Below are 18,128 nucleotides of genomic sequence, written 5' to 3'. Positions count from 1 at the left end.
AGATAGAATTCTTTTCCGTTTGTAGGTGGCCTTGACTTTCTTTAGCATCTTGTCAATAGCCTCTTGCAGTTGAGTGTCCCATGCTCCCAAATGTATTTAAAAATGACAAAATGAAAGGGATTAAATACAAAATATTTCTTGAGAAACAAACAAAACAAATTAAGTGTATACTATGGTTCTACTTTGGAGTGAAACTAACGCAGTTTATGGAGGGTGTTGGAATAGATCTAGCTACATCATCTGTTTCTGATATCATTGTACTTAATAATTTAACTTTGTTTTACTTTTACCATACATTAAATAGTTAAGTTTGGAAAGTTTTTGCCTTGTACACATGCATGCTGGACATGTTTGCACCATCTCAAGAACAATACCAAGATTTTCCAGTTCTATTTCCTTTATTTTTTTGTGTGGTTTTTTTAGGTTTGTAATGAGAGGCACTTTTCATCCTGAAATTAGTTACCATTTTGTCATAGAAGTTTGGCATCAATTGGTATAAAATGGAGTGTCTACAAATTCAAATCTTCTCAGTTATTATGTTTAAAAATTTGAGGTCAATGACACAAATATGTATGAGCAGTTACAAATCATTGCTATAGCATCATTTCACTACTAATTTTACGGCGTCTTCAAGGAACATAATTCTTTGACATAAAAATATTTAGATATAGCAAAAAGGTTGGGACCTGTATAATATTTGGAGGCGAGAAAAATAGTACACAGCTTCATTTTTTTAAAAAAAAAATTAAAATTAACTTCTTTAGAATATTGGAAGTCTTAAAAATAGGGTGTGGCTTCTGTCCAATGTCCTGTGACACTGGACCCGTTGCAATCATGACACATATCTGAAAATGAACATGTGTTATGATCGTAGCGGGTCCAGTGCACTGGAGGTACTGAACAAAAGTTGCGCCCTTAAAAATACTATAAATTTTACTATAAAGCACACAAATTGATATGGTAATGAATGCAATTAGTAGGCTTCAACCAACTAATATATAAATTTTTTGGTGATTGGTATACAAAAAATTGTAATATTCCTAACATCACTTTGCAATTTTGGGCTTTTTTATATGAGATGAGGCTTTTTTATATAAATGGTGAAATCGTTAAAAAAAAAAAATTGGGGCGTTAGGCCCAGACGTTGAGCCACTACTGAAAAGTGATGATGCGAAAAAAAAAAAAAAAAAAAAAAAAAATTAGTGTAGAACAAAATTGAACCGATTTGTATGAGAAATTATGAAGAATAAAATAAAGAAAATAAGGAAAAAAGGAAGAAAAATAAAGAGAATGCGGGGTATTTATAGCAGAGAACATGGTTTAACCTTAGAGAACTACATCCACAACAAATAACCATTGATGCCTAAATCTTTGCTATTAACCTCTATGTTTATAATGAACCACTTGGAAGCATCTTTATAGTTGGCTAAACTCATAAACTAAACACAACTCAGGATTATGATTATTTTACTTCCATTTCAAGTAAAATTAGATACAGTGAAAATGGATTTGGGTTATGCAACAAAATTTTTTAGATAATGAGATTTTATATTGTTAAAAAAAAAAAAAAAAAAAAAAACCCTATAAAAAGTGGAAGACGACTAGATTTTTGCAATGGGTTCCATTTTTTTTTTTTTTTTTTGAGAAACTGTGATGAGTTCCAGTTAGTTCAATTAATAAAGTTTTTGATAGTTGAATAAAAGATCTAGGGTTCAGTTCTCATTTATACCAAAAACCGATTGATGTTTTTGCCCAATGATAAAGACAAAAATTGAAACTCTCTAAAATAAAACTAGGTTTTGCACATCTTGTAAAGCTACTATGCAGCTATTAAAGAGGTTGATTGTACTTAACATTTTAATTTATCTTATAAGTTAACAAATTCATCATTACAAGGATTCTTTATATATATATATATATATATATATATATATATATATATCTCTCTCTCTCTCTCTTTAGCTTATTCAAAAGCAGTCAAAGTAACGTAAACAAATTAAGGAAATGGAGATTTAAGTAACCCCTATCTACTATCTTAAGGAAACATACATTAATGTATGTTTCAAGAAAAACAAAGAGAGACCTTTTTGGATATATACAATTGTTAGTTTCTTTAAAACTTTTTCCTCTTTCTCCTTGTGTGTGTGTTAAAATAATTAGTATTCTAAACAAAACAAAAAAAGAGCAAAGGGTAAAAGAAGAAAGTGCTAATGACATTTTTCGCATAAATCTTTGACTTATACACTTCTTGCTAAAAAACCTTTGACTTGTACAAAACGGGGTAAAAGAAGAAAGTGTTAATTTTGCATAAACCTTTGGCTTATACAAAAACTTCCTCAAAAAACCATACCGATTCCTATTTATTATCTTCTTCTTTCTTTTCTTTTTAATGTAACTGCAAGAAATTTTTTTTCTTTAATTATTAATTTTGTTTTGTAAACGAAGTAGAAAACAATATGAGGTTTTTATTATTATTTATTTATTTTTAATAATTTGATAGTTGGGAATGGAAATTTGAATCGTGGATTCTACTTTAGAAATATTAGGATGTGCCAACTAGTTGAGTTATAAGATAACAAAATTGAATCATATGAAAATTAGGAGATTCATCATCAATATGTCCTTCACTTACGCATTTGCTATACATTCTTTACTTGTATTTAGAAATAGTTACCATTTAATAACTTTTTATTGGATTAATATTTTAAAATTTCTACTACTAGATGATAATTTCTCATTCTTCTTAATGCGCACACACTAAATTTCATGTTAGTTTGATATTACAATTTATGCACTATTTGATCCATAAACTCATATTTTTTTGCATAATTTTAAAATACAAAATAACCTTGAAAATTAAATATTTGGTAGATGAGAGATAATGATTAATCTCTAATTGTCTTTAAATTTTGCAAGTATGGAAGGTATAAGAAAAAAAAATTCCAACCATAGATGTTTCAAAATGCACATCCAACTAAAAAAACTATTAAGTGGTGTAACTTTCTTAAAAGTTAAAGTTACTGTAGGTGTAAATTCCACATATATATAGGGCTAGATCTAGTTACACCAAATATAAATTTAAAAAATGTTACACCACCTAATAAGTTTATATTAGTTTAATATTTTGAAAATTATATCAATGGATATATATATGTTTGCAACTTTTGTGTCAATAAGATGTTATTTACTATTCGAACCATAAACTCATCTGTAAGGACTGGATCTAGTTCCCTTATCCTAAAGGGAAAAGGACTTAGGCCCAAAAAGCCCAGTACAATAAATTTATAAAGACTGGGTTAGGAAATTAGGCTTTAATGAATTAGATACTAATTATAATGAGCCCAAACAAAAAGAGAACAAGAATAAAATGGTTATGCTCAAATAAATCATCCTTGGCAAAGTCTGAGGAGACTTGATCTTTTATATATATATATATATATATATATATCCTTTGAAATTGGGTTACAAGTCCAATTCTTGGAGCTACAGTGATTTTCTTCCCACTTTTTTGATAATCTTCCATAAGGGGCTCATTTCTCTATTATATACTCTGTTTTTCTTCATCTCCACCCTCCACATGTAGGGCAAGTTAGTCGCTCTTATCCTTGCCCCCTCAGTACCTTCTTGAAATTTTTGGGTGTAGCTGTAAAGCTGCTAGTTATTGTTCAAGTATTACCTCCACATTAATGCGGCCAAAAGTTTAGCTATAAGGCATTTAATGTGGTGGACACAGCTTTTCCCTTGATTTCTCTCAGCTCTTATTTGTCTTATGCTCCTCTGATACTCATCCTTATCAGTAGAATCTTTCGAAAAGTTGTTCCCGAGGGCAGTTCATACCTCATAACCTTTGCCTTACTTAGCCGAGGAGGTACTCCTCCTTGGACTACCTTCCTAAACTTTCCTAGTCATGGATCGTCCTCAACGTGTGGATTCACATATCTTCCCTACCTTGTCCTCGGACTACTAGACATTCCCGGACAAGGCCCACGGCCCACTATACTTTATGAGCCTTTAATCTTTACATCATCTTTTGTGCATAATTTTAAAATATAAAGATTTGTTATGAGAGAGAGAGAGAGAGAGAGAGAGAGAGAGAGTTGTAAAGAAATTGTTAACTACTTCATTGATCAATTGTCCTTTTTTTTTTTTTTTTGTAAGAAATTGTTATCCCTTTAAATCTTGTAAACCATTGAAAAAAAAAGTTACTCACTTTCTCGTAGATCAAAGTACACATATCTTGGATTCTCAAAAAAAGTACACATATCTTAAGCTATATAAGTGCTTTCTAAATTTTTCTTGAAAAAAAAAAAAAAAAAAAAGCTTTAAGTACCATATCCCGTATCACTATCTATATTTAAGAAAAATATCGTCCATTTTTCATATTAACATGTAAGTTCTAGAGAATTCAATTATAATGACGGTAACGTAAGTTCTAATTAACTTTGAATAAGAGAGTTTTTTTTGTTTTTTTAATTTTATTTAGAGAAACAAAAATAGACACACAAGAGAGAAGAAAAATGGTTTTAACAAAAAAACACACCACAAACTCCTTTCAAAAGCTATGGCAAGTTTTAAATTTAAAGAGAAGGTAATACAAGTTATACTACATACAATACACTTTTTTTAAGTAATATAAAAAAAATTATATATTCTTTTCATTTTTTAAAAAAGCACATACACATGAGAAAGGAAAATGTGTTTTGACTTGATTATAAAAAGCAATATCTTTTTATTGGAGACGAATTTTAACAAATTTACCATTGGGTTACATCTTCATATTATATTTTCCATACTTGCAAAATTTCTAAAAATTAAAAATTAATAGTTATGTCATCAATAAATTGTAAGTTTTTGTAGTTTAAAATTATGCATAAAATATAAACTTATATTGTAAATCATACAGTAAATAACATCTAATTGATACAAAATTTGATATATGTATTAAAAGCATAATGAACATATAATTTAACTATTAACATTTTAAAATATATAATAATATTTATTTTATTAAATAAGATTATAACCTTAGTCTACAACTAATTTTGTAACTAAACTTTGTCTCATAGAAAAAATCAAAACAACAATTAATGTTAGGAAATTTTTGACATAGATTTAAAAGTAAATAGACTAAAATGAAATACATAGAAGGACAAAAGACCATTTCAAAACATCGGGTAAATGTTGTTAAAGGATGAGTAATTAAACCTTTTAATATATATCTTTATCTCCAAAAAAAAAAAAAAAAAAAACCTTTTAATATATAAACCAACAGAACAGAGAGAAAAACACAGAACACAAAGCAGCGTAGCCGAAGAGAAGAGTCAAGAGACAGAATGGCGAAGATGAGTTTGACCGCTCCAATGTTCCTCTTGTTGCTCCTTTCCACACTAGGTTAGTACATAGATGAAAAGAAAGACAACATTTTTGAATGAATGATAGCCTTAATTCTTGTTATATGTAATTAGCTTTTGTTTTTGTATGTGAGTCTTATATGGTATGGGATTAGATCTGAACATTCACGTTATACATATGGGTTTTTGATCTAATATAGTTTCAAGAATGTCATTTCCATTAATGGGTTCATTTTTTTCTTCTTCTTTTCTTGTTCAGTTTCTGCGAAGAAAGGCGATGTCACTGAGTTGCAAATTGGGATCAAGGTAAATTTTCTCATTTCGTTTTTGTTTTTGTTTTTGTTTTTTTGTTTTTTTGATTTTTTGAATCTGACTCTTTATGTGAATTGAGTTTGTAACTGGAAATGATCTATATCAGACTTGCTTGTATTGGAATGTTGGGTTAGTGGTGAATTTGAAAAATTAACAAAATGAAAATATGTGCTTGTGTTGTCTACTAAAGTTCCCCTGTGTTGATTTGTGATGGCATATGTGAAGGTATCTCATTTATCCGATATACACATCCTCCCTCTTAGACCGTGTAAGTCCACACGCTATGAGAAGGAGGATGCATATATTGGACACATAAAAGATAATTATTGAAATATGTGAGAGTGAAGAATTTGCTAGACAGTAAATTTTTTATGGATAATGGGGTTGAATAATTGAATTGGTAAGGTAACCTCTTCTAGATCCTGCAAAAGTGAGAGCTTTCTACACTAGGTATGACCTTTATTTTTTGTAAGTTATATACATAGCTGGTCAATCTTGAACCCATGATCCTATTGTTATGGAAGTAGGATGTGCTAGGATTTTGACGGTTTTGATCATTTGTTTGGAAATTAAGGAGAGGATAAGGACCCTTGTGAAAATTGGTTGATAACCATAGAACCTAATAGTTTGTTGGAACTTTAATAGTTTTTTTGGTACTCCTTGCATACTTATATTGTAATATTTGCTTGAAGTTTCATTCTTCTTATATTTGTATTATTCCCATATGAATTGCCTGATATATGCCTAACTTTGTTTTGCATCAAATCTAATATGTTCAGATGTCATCAATGAATTCTAGCTCAACTTGCACCTACTCTTTGTATAAGTTCTAGACGAAGCTTCATGTCATGGGTTTAAGACTCATCTGGTGTCTATGAAACATACCAATAATAATAAAAAAAAAAGGTTGGATGTCATTAAAAAAGTGAAGATTCTCTGTCATGATCAATGCCATTTAAGATTCATAGACACCCGATGAGTCTTAAACCCATGACCTGAAGCTCCACCTAGAGCTTACCAATAACAAAAAGGTTGGATGTCATTTAAAAACTGAAGATTCTGTGTCATGATCAATGCCATTCAAGACTCATATAAGAATTCATTGCTTTAACCTGTTTAGCATATAAGTTACATTTACCAGGAGTTCTTGGACCTTCGTTCATCTTTAGACTAAATGATTTGACTGTTAACTCAATTTTGACGTACTTATAAAAAATAAAATAAAAAACTCAAATTTGACATGGATTTGGGAATGACCATTGGATACACCAAAAACGTGGCAAATCTCAGGAAGTCTTTTGTGTTCAACTGCTAGACACACTCCTACACCTGACACTATAATTTAAGTCTATGCACCAAGGTTTATATATGCATATTTCTAGTAAAATCTATTTATTCCTTTGGAATTTCTTAGAAAAGGATAGTTTCGTACTTTCTCTATCATACTTTTTAAATATAATTACGAAAGAGAATTTGTGTGGCTTGAGCTTGACTTCTGCTGATCATGGATATCTTGTGAGTAGAATACATGGTTGGAACTGCTTTACCTATTTTGAATTTCATCTAGCACCATGCAATGGTACTGTCTATAGCACATCCATTTAAATATGTAGGAATGCCTGTTCAAAGTCCAAGAAACATCTAGTTAATAGTGGAAAAATTGTGGAAAATGAAACTAAAAGGTTTTGTGTGTCCTCTTATGAAGAACATGTACAACTTCTTTCTTTCTCCTCTTTAACAGAAAGGACTATAGGTGGGTAATTAAGTCATGCTAAGATGTTTATGGTTCTATTATATGAACTTGATACTTTTTTTATTCCTCCATGCTACCAAAAGTGAAATTACTATCTTCTTCCAACTTCAACGTCTGAACTAAGTTTGAAATAACATTTAAAAATAGTCACATGATTCGGGAGGTTTGGTATTTGCAGGCTATATAGGGATAATTTGGAAAACATAATGAAAAAGGATATATAAAACTTAGAAATGCTTTATATGTATGTGCATGTCTATTGCTCACTTAATGTAAGTTTGTGGGGTTTATTTGGGGGTGGGGTGGGGTGGGGTGGGGTTGGGGGGGGGGGGGGGGGAGTGTGTGTGTGTGTATATAACTGAAACTGGGGTTCAACTGATACCACAGTGGTGCCTGCACCTTTTGGTGCTTGGGCACTAAGGTTTGAACCCCACCCCACCACCCCTCATATACATATATATATATATATATATATAAAACTGACCCATAAATTTTGGGACTAAGACTTGGTTATTGTTGTAAATATATCATTTGGATGTTCTGGATATGGATATGCAAATGCAATTAGTAGCAATGGGATGATCTCTTTGATATTATACAGAATCACAGATCATTAATTACTATTTTCAATTTTGGCTCCATGCTTGAAGTAACCTTGGAGGGTAGGTGCTCATGCATATGTACATAAGCAAAAGCCAAGAATCCACTATATCTTTTACCAGTCTTCCTTGAGTGATTTTTTTTTCTGCTCACTAATCCTTTGCATCGTTTATTTTTGCAGTATAAGCCAGATTCTTGCGAATTTAAGTCTCACAAAGGCGATAGACTTAAAGTACACTATCGAGTAAGTTGCGTTGCAGGTTTAGTTGCATGATTGATTACGTGATAAATGTTTCAATAGAAAATGATAATTTTTTGTCTATCAACATATCCTTAAGTAAAAATGGGAACATTTCACAGCTTGGTCTATGTTATTTTTTATCAAGGTTCTGAAATTCTAGTTGCCACATTTGTTGAAGATGCTTCTGGTCTGGAAAACTTAATTATTAGTAAGGAAATAGTAACTTGCTTGCTCACTGGACACAAGTCATTTGATGAACTGATCTGGTTAAGAATTCACCTCAGTTATGTTTTTAAAGAAGAATAAGCCTCTGTAACAGTTTGAATAAATGTAAAACATCATCAAATTTTATAGCTAATGTTATAAAGAAACCACTCTATTTCCTCATAGACAATGAAATATGTCAGAACCAGGCGAGACAAGTGCATTAGGGGTGTGCACGATTCAGTTTGATTGGTGTTGAGAGGTACCTTTACACCAAACCAATTTTTTTTCAATTTGAAGCATTCTCAAACCAACACTGACTAGAACTGAGTTTCTCCATTCTAAGTTTCTTTCCTTCCCCCCCCCCCCCCTCCCCAATTTTCATGGCAAATAAATAAAACAAAGATAACCTAAAATAAATAGAAATTTGAAGATTGAAAGACATACCTAAACACAAACCGCAGTAGGTTGTCGTCCAATAGGATGATCAAGTTGAGGGTGGGGTTGCATTTGGTTGTAGTGAGTGGGGGGAATGGAAGGGTAGTAAATCTCTGCCTGAATAGAGCCAAAAGAAGTGAGAGGCTTGGGAGCTTGGCTTGATGAGCATGACAGCAATTGCCACCAACTTCACCATGCCATTAAATGAATTGCTTATTTACATTGACTATTATAGTAGTTTAGATTAAGTATTTGAATAATCAATTTCATAATTGAATATCATATTAGATAACTTTGGTTAATTGCTTATTAGCAAGTACAAAATTTATGTTAGGTTGCCTCTTAATTAAATAATTAGTTATTTTTTTAAAAAGAGTGTGAATTATTTATTTATCTTTATAGAAGTATTGCTGTTGATTAAATTTTTATTCTTGAGTTAATTATGTTTAAGTTTCTCAAGAGAAAACCAGTGTCAAAGCAAGTACCACTTAGAAAACAATAGTAATCAATGCATTTAAGTTTTTTGCATTATATTTAAAGTCTGCACTGCAAAACCCTAATTACTAAAGATGATTGATCTCTCATTTATTGTTGACTCCCTGATTTTCTTTAGGCTTTCAGTAACATAGTCAAAGTAATTCAGTATGAGTGATAAATTCTTCCCTTGCTTTGACATTGCTTGCAGGGGAGGCCTAATTGCCTCATTGTTCGTGTTGATTAAATTGTTCCGTGTATATATCCTTAATATAATTTGGTACTTGTAGCAGTTAAATTTGTTCATGTCATTATGGAAAATATAGGAAGGGTTGGATTTGTCCAGTGAATGAAAAGAACTATATTGTCCTTGAATGTCACCAGAAATATTTAAGTACATCTTGTACATATGCATAGATACTTTCACATATATGTACACACACAAGATAACTTTTTCTTGTTACAAGGTAAAATATTAGCTGAATTTATTTTAAATTGCTATATGGTTCAGTTGTAACTCTATAAGTGCATTATAGTTTCTACTTTTATTTTGCAGGGAACACTCACAGATGGAACTGTTTTTGACTCTAGTTTTGAAAGGGACTCTCCAATTGAGTTTGAGGTTGGGTCTGGTCAAGTTATAAAAGGTATGTGGTGCATTAACGACCATGTACTGTTTAAGTACTGGTTGTTCTTCAGTCATTGCAATTACCTAGGTCTAGCATTAAAATTGCTCATGCATGCGTGTGCATGAATATGAGTGTGATGAATTAAACTTCAATAAAAATTATCTAGAGTGCAAAAATGGGCAATGAAACAGGGATTTGAATCCAGACCCTATTCAGAGGGTAGAGAGAGCTGTATTACAAGGGTTGGTGGTAATGCTCATTATCATGGAATCTAATTTTTGTTAAATCTATAAGTTACAATGAAGACCAATGATTTATAGGCCCCTTGAAATCTGTTAAATGGTATTTAATGCAGTATAAAGACCTTAATATGAGAGAGAGAGAGAGAGAGAGAGAGAGAGAGAGAGAGTCCAAAGGCTTCATTGTAATAATTAGCTTTTGTGACAATTGCCAAGAGCCATGTAGCTCAATTGACACCTCATGGAGACATTCGGAGTTCAAATCCCCACTTCCCTATTGTAACTATTAAATAAATAAATAAAAACTTGGTGGCGATTGCTTTATATCTAAGTTGGGCTGACTTTGAGCTGTATGCCACTTGGATCTACTTAATGGCATTTCAATGTACATATGGCTCAGTTGTGGCTTAAGCTTCGTTTTCTTTTCAATTATGGTGGTTCAAAACTATAAGCAGACATATGTATGTAACGAGGCCCGTCTTTTATTTACACTTGGCACATCATGGTGAATGTTGAACAGCTGCTAGATATTTTGCATGGAGGTTTCTAGTGGTTGAAAAACTTCTTCTTTCAGGGTGGGATCAAGGATTGTTGGGAATGTGTGTAGGCGAAAAGAGGAAGTTGAAAATACCTTCAAAACTTGGTTATGGGGACCAGGGTTCTCCACCAACCATCCCAGGTAACATTTTCTCTCATTTCGTATTATACTCTAAACATTTTGCTACTCAATACAATTAAAATTAATGTTTAACAGTATCAAGATTGAGTGCTGATATAGTAATCTTTCATACTGTCCCACGAGGGTACCCTGTTGATGGGCTCATATTGGCCTGGGATGGACATATACCCGGAGGTCCTAGGTCTAATCTACCACACTATCATTCTATGATTTTTCTGGGGTGTCTCATGGGAATAGCTAGACAACTATGATATCTTTAAAAAATTAATAAATAAATAAGCTGCCTTGTAATTTCAATCGAGCAACAATTTTATTTATATATATACACACGCACACACACGAAATAATTTTTCTTTCTAATTTTCAAACTTGAGGAGACAAATTTCTGCCACATATTTGACAGGCATTAAATTTTTATAACTAATTTTATAATTTTTTTTAATGTAGGATTGTACTTCTAATTAAGAAAAATCCTTATGGTTAAACATTTAATGAAAGGCAATACAAGAAAGAAAACACTTAGCAAATGATAATAAAAGTTATCATTTTTTTTTTTGTTTCATTAACGTATGCATGTGGGAAGGTTTAATTCGTGTTTACAAGAGAAAGAACATAAATTTAGTAGCTATCAAAAAGAAAAGTACTATCTTTTCTTGGAAAGACACTTGTAGAAAACTTTAGTTCTTTACTCTTTTCATCTACCTTTGGTCCTTAATAAGAGTTTCTTGGAGAAAGAGAAGGAAGATGTTTCAGCAAGAGTTTGCTCTCCTTCCACAGCAGCTCTTTTCTCTCTTTATTTTCTCTTTTCCTCTAATTTTTTTTCTTCTCAATATTGGCAGTACTTTTTCTTTAGGAAGCTAAGAGAGTATTTGGATTTGACTTAGCCTCCAAAGCTCTATTCACAGTACATTTTAATATTAGCATAATTTAGTAAAAAACAATAAAAAGTTGAATTTGTATAGTTGCTTGTCTTGTTTGTCTCTTATGTGAAACTATACGTGTTATACATTATTGTTCAATATGAGCTAATGTGTATTTATCTGAAAATTACAGGTGGTGCAACACTAATTTTTGAAACAGAGCTAGTGGCAGTGAATGGAAAACCATCAAGCGATGAGAAAACAAATGATGATGAGCTGTAGGCAGAAGAATTGTTTATTAGCAGTTTCGGTGTCCCTGATATCTTAATTTTGTGCCACCGGATTGTCTATTCCATCAGACTATGGTTTTGAATGTTAAGTGACTAGATGGTCTATTTATCTTGAAATGGAAGCATTTCTATGCAAGCCATTTTATTTTTCTTATTTCTTAGTTTGGATAACAAGTATTCATGCTTCAACTGTGATCAGTGTCTGCCTAAACTAGTCTCCATATATAAGAACATTTTGAGATTTATCTGGAAGCATAAGTATCCCCACTATAGTGGGAGTTTTTGGTTACCAACATGGAGGGATTTAGAGATGAGTGCTAATGCCTAGTTGTCTACAATCGACTTTTATTGGATACTCTCAAAATACCATAAATGTATATTACTCTCCCTCACATAATTATGGGTCCTGCTAATTAAATTCATAATAAGATCCACAATTCATGGCAATTTTGTTTTAATGAGGTAAAAACTTGTAATTTCATGCTTTCTTGTTTTAAATAAATTCATATTGTAGTTTTTGTTTTTTAAATAATGGTTAGAAATTAGGAGTGTGCCAATTAATGTCTTACATTAATAGCTTGGATCTACTTTGGAATTTGAGGTTAGGATTTTATTCAAAGAAATTAAAATAATGGCATAATGACCTGTTGTGTTATGGGTAAGTATTTCCAATATCAAAGAGGTCCTTGGACAACTAGGCTCTTTAATCAATAACCAATTGGAAAGATGCAAAGCTTTCATTCAATAATGTATAATCCCGTACTAACAAATAATATACATCCAAATATATCAAATTAGAATTGTCAAAAAATTTATAAGATACATCCAAAAATTTAGAGGATGATAAGTCTGTTCCAGACATTTTGTTTATATTCATGGAACTTGAAATTGAAATTCCATTGAAAAATATATCTGTGATAAATTAATGTGGCTTTTTTAAATGTGAATAAATTTTTTTAATTATTATTTTTTAATTCCAACTTGGTTACTTTCTAAGAAAAAAAAAATATAACAAGTTGTATATTATCATTAAGAAACGTTTGGTTTATATGCATTATTTCTAAATTCTCATGCCACCTAACCACCTTATTAAGAATTTTTTTTTTCCCTAGCCAACCCTTTTTGAAATTGTTTTAGTAGTAAGCAAGTTTTATGTAATTATTATGGAAGAGCAGTGGGAGCCTTAGTTGAGTTTTGCATAGCTAGTTTTAGTTTTGTTTTTCATTTTTAGTAGTTTTCCACTTAACTTTGTAGATAAGTTTGTATTTACGAAGCAATAATTGATGCCAAAATTTTTTTTATCTAATCATGGATTTTAGTATGCCAACTACTAGTATTTTCAAAACTGATGATTTGGATATGATTTGAGAAAAAAATTTAGATACTTTGTTTATCTAGTTGCAAATAGAAAAAAATTTGGATTATAGGTTTAATTTTACCCGTCTTAACATCAAGTTTAGTCTTAGAATTATCATGTCAATCATGGTTAAAAATCTGTCATACAAGTTTGAGTCATGTCACAGATCTCTTTATATAACAAGAAGATCTCCAACCTTCAATTCTCTAATATTTCACTTAGCACGTCAATGCCATAAACTTGAACGAAAAAAAAAAATTGCTTCAATCTTTAAAAATGCCATAACTGGGTAAAAAATTAAAAATGTTTCATATAAAATTCTGGTCGAAAGTTTTTATATTATTCAAAGGAAGCTGTGTCTAATCTTTAGACAAAACTCTCTCTGTCCATCAGTCCATGGATTTCTAGACTGTGTCATGGACAGAAGTGGTTACAATTTTATTGACTACATATGCAAAAATTCTTAGGTTGATGCCGGGGGGCCACAAGCGTGGAAACAACCGCAAGAAAAAGTAGGATTAAGGCCACCTGTTTTCTCGTTGCACTCTCCAGTGCCTTTAAACTGTTCAAAGCACTGCTCTCTACAGTGGCTAAGGTCACAGCCATTGGGATTCAATATTGTTCTACATAGTGCAGGGTCAGCATGGGCTTCGGGCACCATAACTGCAACTGCAAAAAATGATAACAAGATCAACAACATTCACCCACAAAAACAAAAAATGTTACATTCAAACTAATGAAATGAAAAAAAACAAAAAAAAACAAAAAAAAACAAAACAAAGCCACTCACACAGCAACATGTGTTTTGCATAAGTGAGGAGGTTAGTATTAATATAGCATATAAAAAATAAAATACAAGCCTTGGGCTATTTATTGACTTCTCATATACCAACACTCTTAGTCTAAATAGAATTTGTTCCTCTAAGCATAAAAAATATTGTAACTTCTCATATACCAACATATTAATAAAGTTCATGATGTTTAGTTTCTAATTTTTTTTTTTTTATAAAAAAAAAAAAAAAAACCTTACCAGTAAAAACAAGGAAAACAAATAGGAATAGATGGAAAAAAGAAAGCTTGGCCATTTGATGCAGCGTAGGAGTGTAGAAGCAAAATATGTAACACACTAACTACAACTGATCCACAAAAGCTAAATTCTACAAGAATTGTAGACTAGTAGGCAAAAGAATAGGACAAAACCTCTCAATTGAAACTAACTTGATAAAAACTTAATGATCACCATCTCCTCCTAAAGAGCATTTATAAAAGAGATTTTCACCTACTCGCATCCGAAAAAGGTATAACAGAGTCTTAGTTCTACAAGAAATAGGAAAACCAAATATCATAATTCATCTAGGGTAAGGAAAAGAATATATTTTATCTATTTAATCTTATCTAATTTTATTATATCTAATCTTTTTTTTAGAGAAATTTATTATATCTAATCTAATTAAATGTATCACAATTGTTGAGTAATGCTATGACATTCTTTTTATTGTGTCCTTTACATTACTCAAACCAATTTTTTTTTTTTAAAGCTCAAAAGTTTTTTTTTAAATAAAAATAAATTAAAAAAATTATCTGCATAATTTTAAAATTTTACATATATAGCAAGAAAATTATATGACATTGTCCTCATAGATTTTGAGTTGTTTATAAAAAAAATAACTTCTAATTTTTATTTTTTAATTTGTTTCTCATAATTAAATGTAATACTATTAGGAAAGAAATCCAAAAGTACAATAATAAACACACCTAATTTCTTCCCATAAATGTCTAATTATATCTCATCTAATTAAATTATCACAAGTTGGGAAAAAGTTCAAATGTTTTTTCTTTTGTAGTATTGCTAGGGATACAACAAAAAACCACAATAATTTCGTAACTTTCCTAAATTACATTGCCAACTCGTACAAGGTCCCAACACAATCTCCAATTTAAAATTTTAAAATGATGTGGCATGCTAATTTTAGAATGTTATGAAATTATTGTGGGTTTTTTCTTTGCCCATAGCATTTACTCTCATTTCCCCCCCCCCCTCCTTTTTCATGACATCTAATCTAATTTAATTTATTTATATTATAAAACTTGGATTCTTACAATTAGATGATGTATGCAATGATGATACCTGTCATTTTGTCAAAGTATTTACGCTTTTTTTAATCACACAGAGGTATGCTCTTGGGGGCCATTGCACCCTAGATTTTACTAAAAACATGTAATACATTTATTTAGATGATTTACACATCTAGGGTACATGGTATGTTCAAAACTACTAGTTTAATTTTTTTTTTCCCTTAGCTTTGCTTTTTAAATTTAACCATTTCTTATTATTTCCGCTTTTTCTTAAGAGATGTTCAATTATCGTCCTCTCCCTTGGAGTTGTCTATTGATTATCTCATATTTAGTTATACAAAAATGCTTCAAAAAAGTACCTTAATGTTACCCTTGAACTAGGTACATTATGTTATTTTAAATTATTTACATTAGGAAAGAAAAAATAACATGTACTTTTTTTTCCCCAAGACCCTGATACAAGATTCTGAAGTATGATGGAAAACTTTTTTGGACAATTTTTTGAATAGCAATAACATTCGTATGCACAATTATAGGACAATATTTTTTGGACAACATATTTGACACAATTTTTTGAATAGAATATCTAACAATTTGGACAACTGATATATTTTGTAACAACTCTTCTGGATACCTTTTGTAACTAATGAAGCTACACAAAATTGTTACATTCTATATTTGCAATTTGATTTGCTTCTAGTCTAACACAAATTATATTTGAAAATGATGAAATTTTTTTAAATGTAATGGTAAAGTTCATTTCTATAAACCATGAACTATGCAGTATTTAAGAACCAACAACTAAATATCAAGCATCAAGAATCAATAAAATAAAAAAAACCCCAATCACACTTACATCACCAACCTTCACTACTCATAGCTAAAAACACCTAAAAAATAAAAATTCTCTCCAAAAATACTCACATATATCATTTCACTCATAAATATTAATAGCAATTCTACCCCACCCCAGTTTGCCTAGCGCTAGTTTTCTCTACCCTGCAAAGGTGGTGGGGCAGGGATAGATTTAGACTTTTTAAAACCCCATGCCTTGCCCGGCCCTGCGTTAATAAAAGTTATAATTGTAAAATTTTCATGCCTTAAAACCCTACTATTTAAATAAATACATCAATATTAGCTTATTTATTCTACCTAATGTGGCTCTTGGCCTCTATTTGTTATTTGTTATACTATGAGATTTTTGTTTTTGTTGTGATATTGTTTTGTTAAACGCTTGGATAATATTATTTAGTCTTTGCTAAAAATTAATTTGATTTGATGGATAAATTTAGTTGTACTTTCAAATATATTTTTATTTATAAAACAAGTTTTATTAAAAAAAATGTAAAGGTTGTGGGGCAAATTAATAAAAAGTAAAGTTTTAGGAGATGAGATGGAATTTCATGGGACCCCAAGGGATGAGGATGAGGTAAGAAATTTTTTCCTATCATGCAAAATAATGCGAGAATAGGATAAGACAAAACCGTGGAGGACAAAAGTAAAGATCTCATCCTTCAGTCCTGCCCTGTCTCATTGCCATCCCCACTTAAAACTCCCCAAAACCAAAAACAAAGCTTAACATTAAGGAGGCCTATATACACGCAAGGGAACTGAGATTTTTTATTATTCCAGTTAACAAATCTAAAGGCAGAAATATGACCATAGGTCGGAGAAATGGAGAGATTGATTGGGGGGCAGAAATATGACCATAGGTCGGAGAAATGGAGAGATTGATTGGGGGGCGGGGGGGGGGGGGGGTGTGTTAGTCATATCTATTTGCCACTCTTGTTTTTTGAAAGTACTGACTGTGTGACCTGTGTGACCCGTGGGATATAATGGGCTCTTAGGACAGTGCAATATAAGATTGAGCTATATGGGCTTGTTAAGTATACGATATATAAGGTTTATAAAAAAAACAAGTATACGATATATAAGTTTTGTGTTTCCTTCAGCAATAATAAAGGCCCTCTTTGATGACAGTACTCAAAATCAACTTTGGTTTGAGAATACTCCTTAACTGAGCTGGGCTTCAACCTTGCCTAGACTGGACACCAGTGAAAAGAAACTTGGCTGGACTATGGGCCTCGAAGTGAAATATATGCTAGCACCCATTCCAAAGTCTAAGAATATAATTACAAATAAAGAGATCTGTGACATGACTCAAACTCGTATTACAGATTTATAACCATGATCGACATATCACACGGGATGTGACTTGATGGTAGGACTTCTCGTTCTGCACCTAAAGAGGAGCGGTTTGAGCGATAGCCCCAGCAAGGCCCATGTGGTACATGTGGTATTACCCATTACCGTCACGTGGCGTGGGGTCGATGAGCCCACACCGGAGACCTCCTTTTTTATTCAGCAAAAAAAAAAAAAGACCATGATCGACATGATAATTCTAAGACTAAGCTTGATATCAACACGAGTAAAACTAAACCTATAATCCAAAAAATTTTCTATTTGCAACTAAATAAACAAAGTATCTAAAATTTTTATCAAATTATATCCAAATCGTCAAATTTGAAAATACTAGTAGTTGGCATACTAAAGTCCATGATTAGATCAAAAAAATTTGGCATCAACTATTGCTTCCTAAATACAAACATATCTACGAAGTTAAGT

At 31.3% G+C, this 18,128-nt stretch overlaps 1 protein-coding gene across 1 annotated transcript; it reads left to right on the top strand.

Annotated features, from left to right (window-relative positions):
• The first annotated feature begins 5,251 nt into the window (after positions 1-5,251).
• Positions 5,252-12,322, top strand: LOC142619247 (peptidyl-prolyl cis-trans isomerase FKBP15-1-like). Its single transcript, XM_075792309.1, has 6 exons — positions 5,252-5,391; positions 5,611-5,657; positions 8,198-8,260; positions 9,930-10,020; positions 10,816-10,920; positions 11,974-12,322. The coding sequence occupies exons 1-6, from the start codon at positions 5,334-5,336 to the stop codon at positions 12,060-12,062; spliced, it is 453 nt and encodes a 150-aa protein (XP_075648424.1). The 5' UTR covers positions 5,252-5,333; the 3' UTR covers positions 12,063-12,322.
• Positions 12,323-18,128: the final 5,806 nt, after the last annotated feature.

Source organism: Castanea sativa, chromosome 12 (genome assembly GCF_040712315.1).
Source record: "Castanea sativa cultivar Marrone di Chiusa Pesio chromosome 12, ASM4071231v1".
Taxonomy (NCBI): Eukaryota; Viridiplantae; Streptophyta; class Magnoliopsida; order Fagales; family Fagaceae; genus Castanea; species Castanea sativa.
The sequence above is the reverse complement of the archived record's forward strand: the minus strand, read 5'-3'. Positions and strand labels throughout refer to the sequence as shown.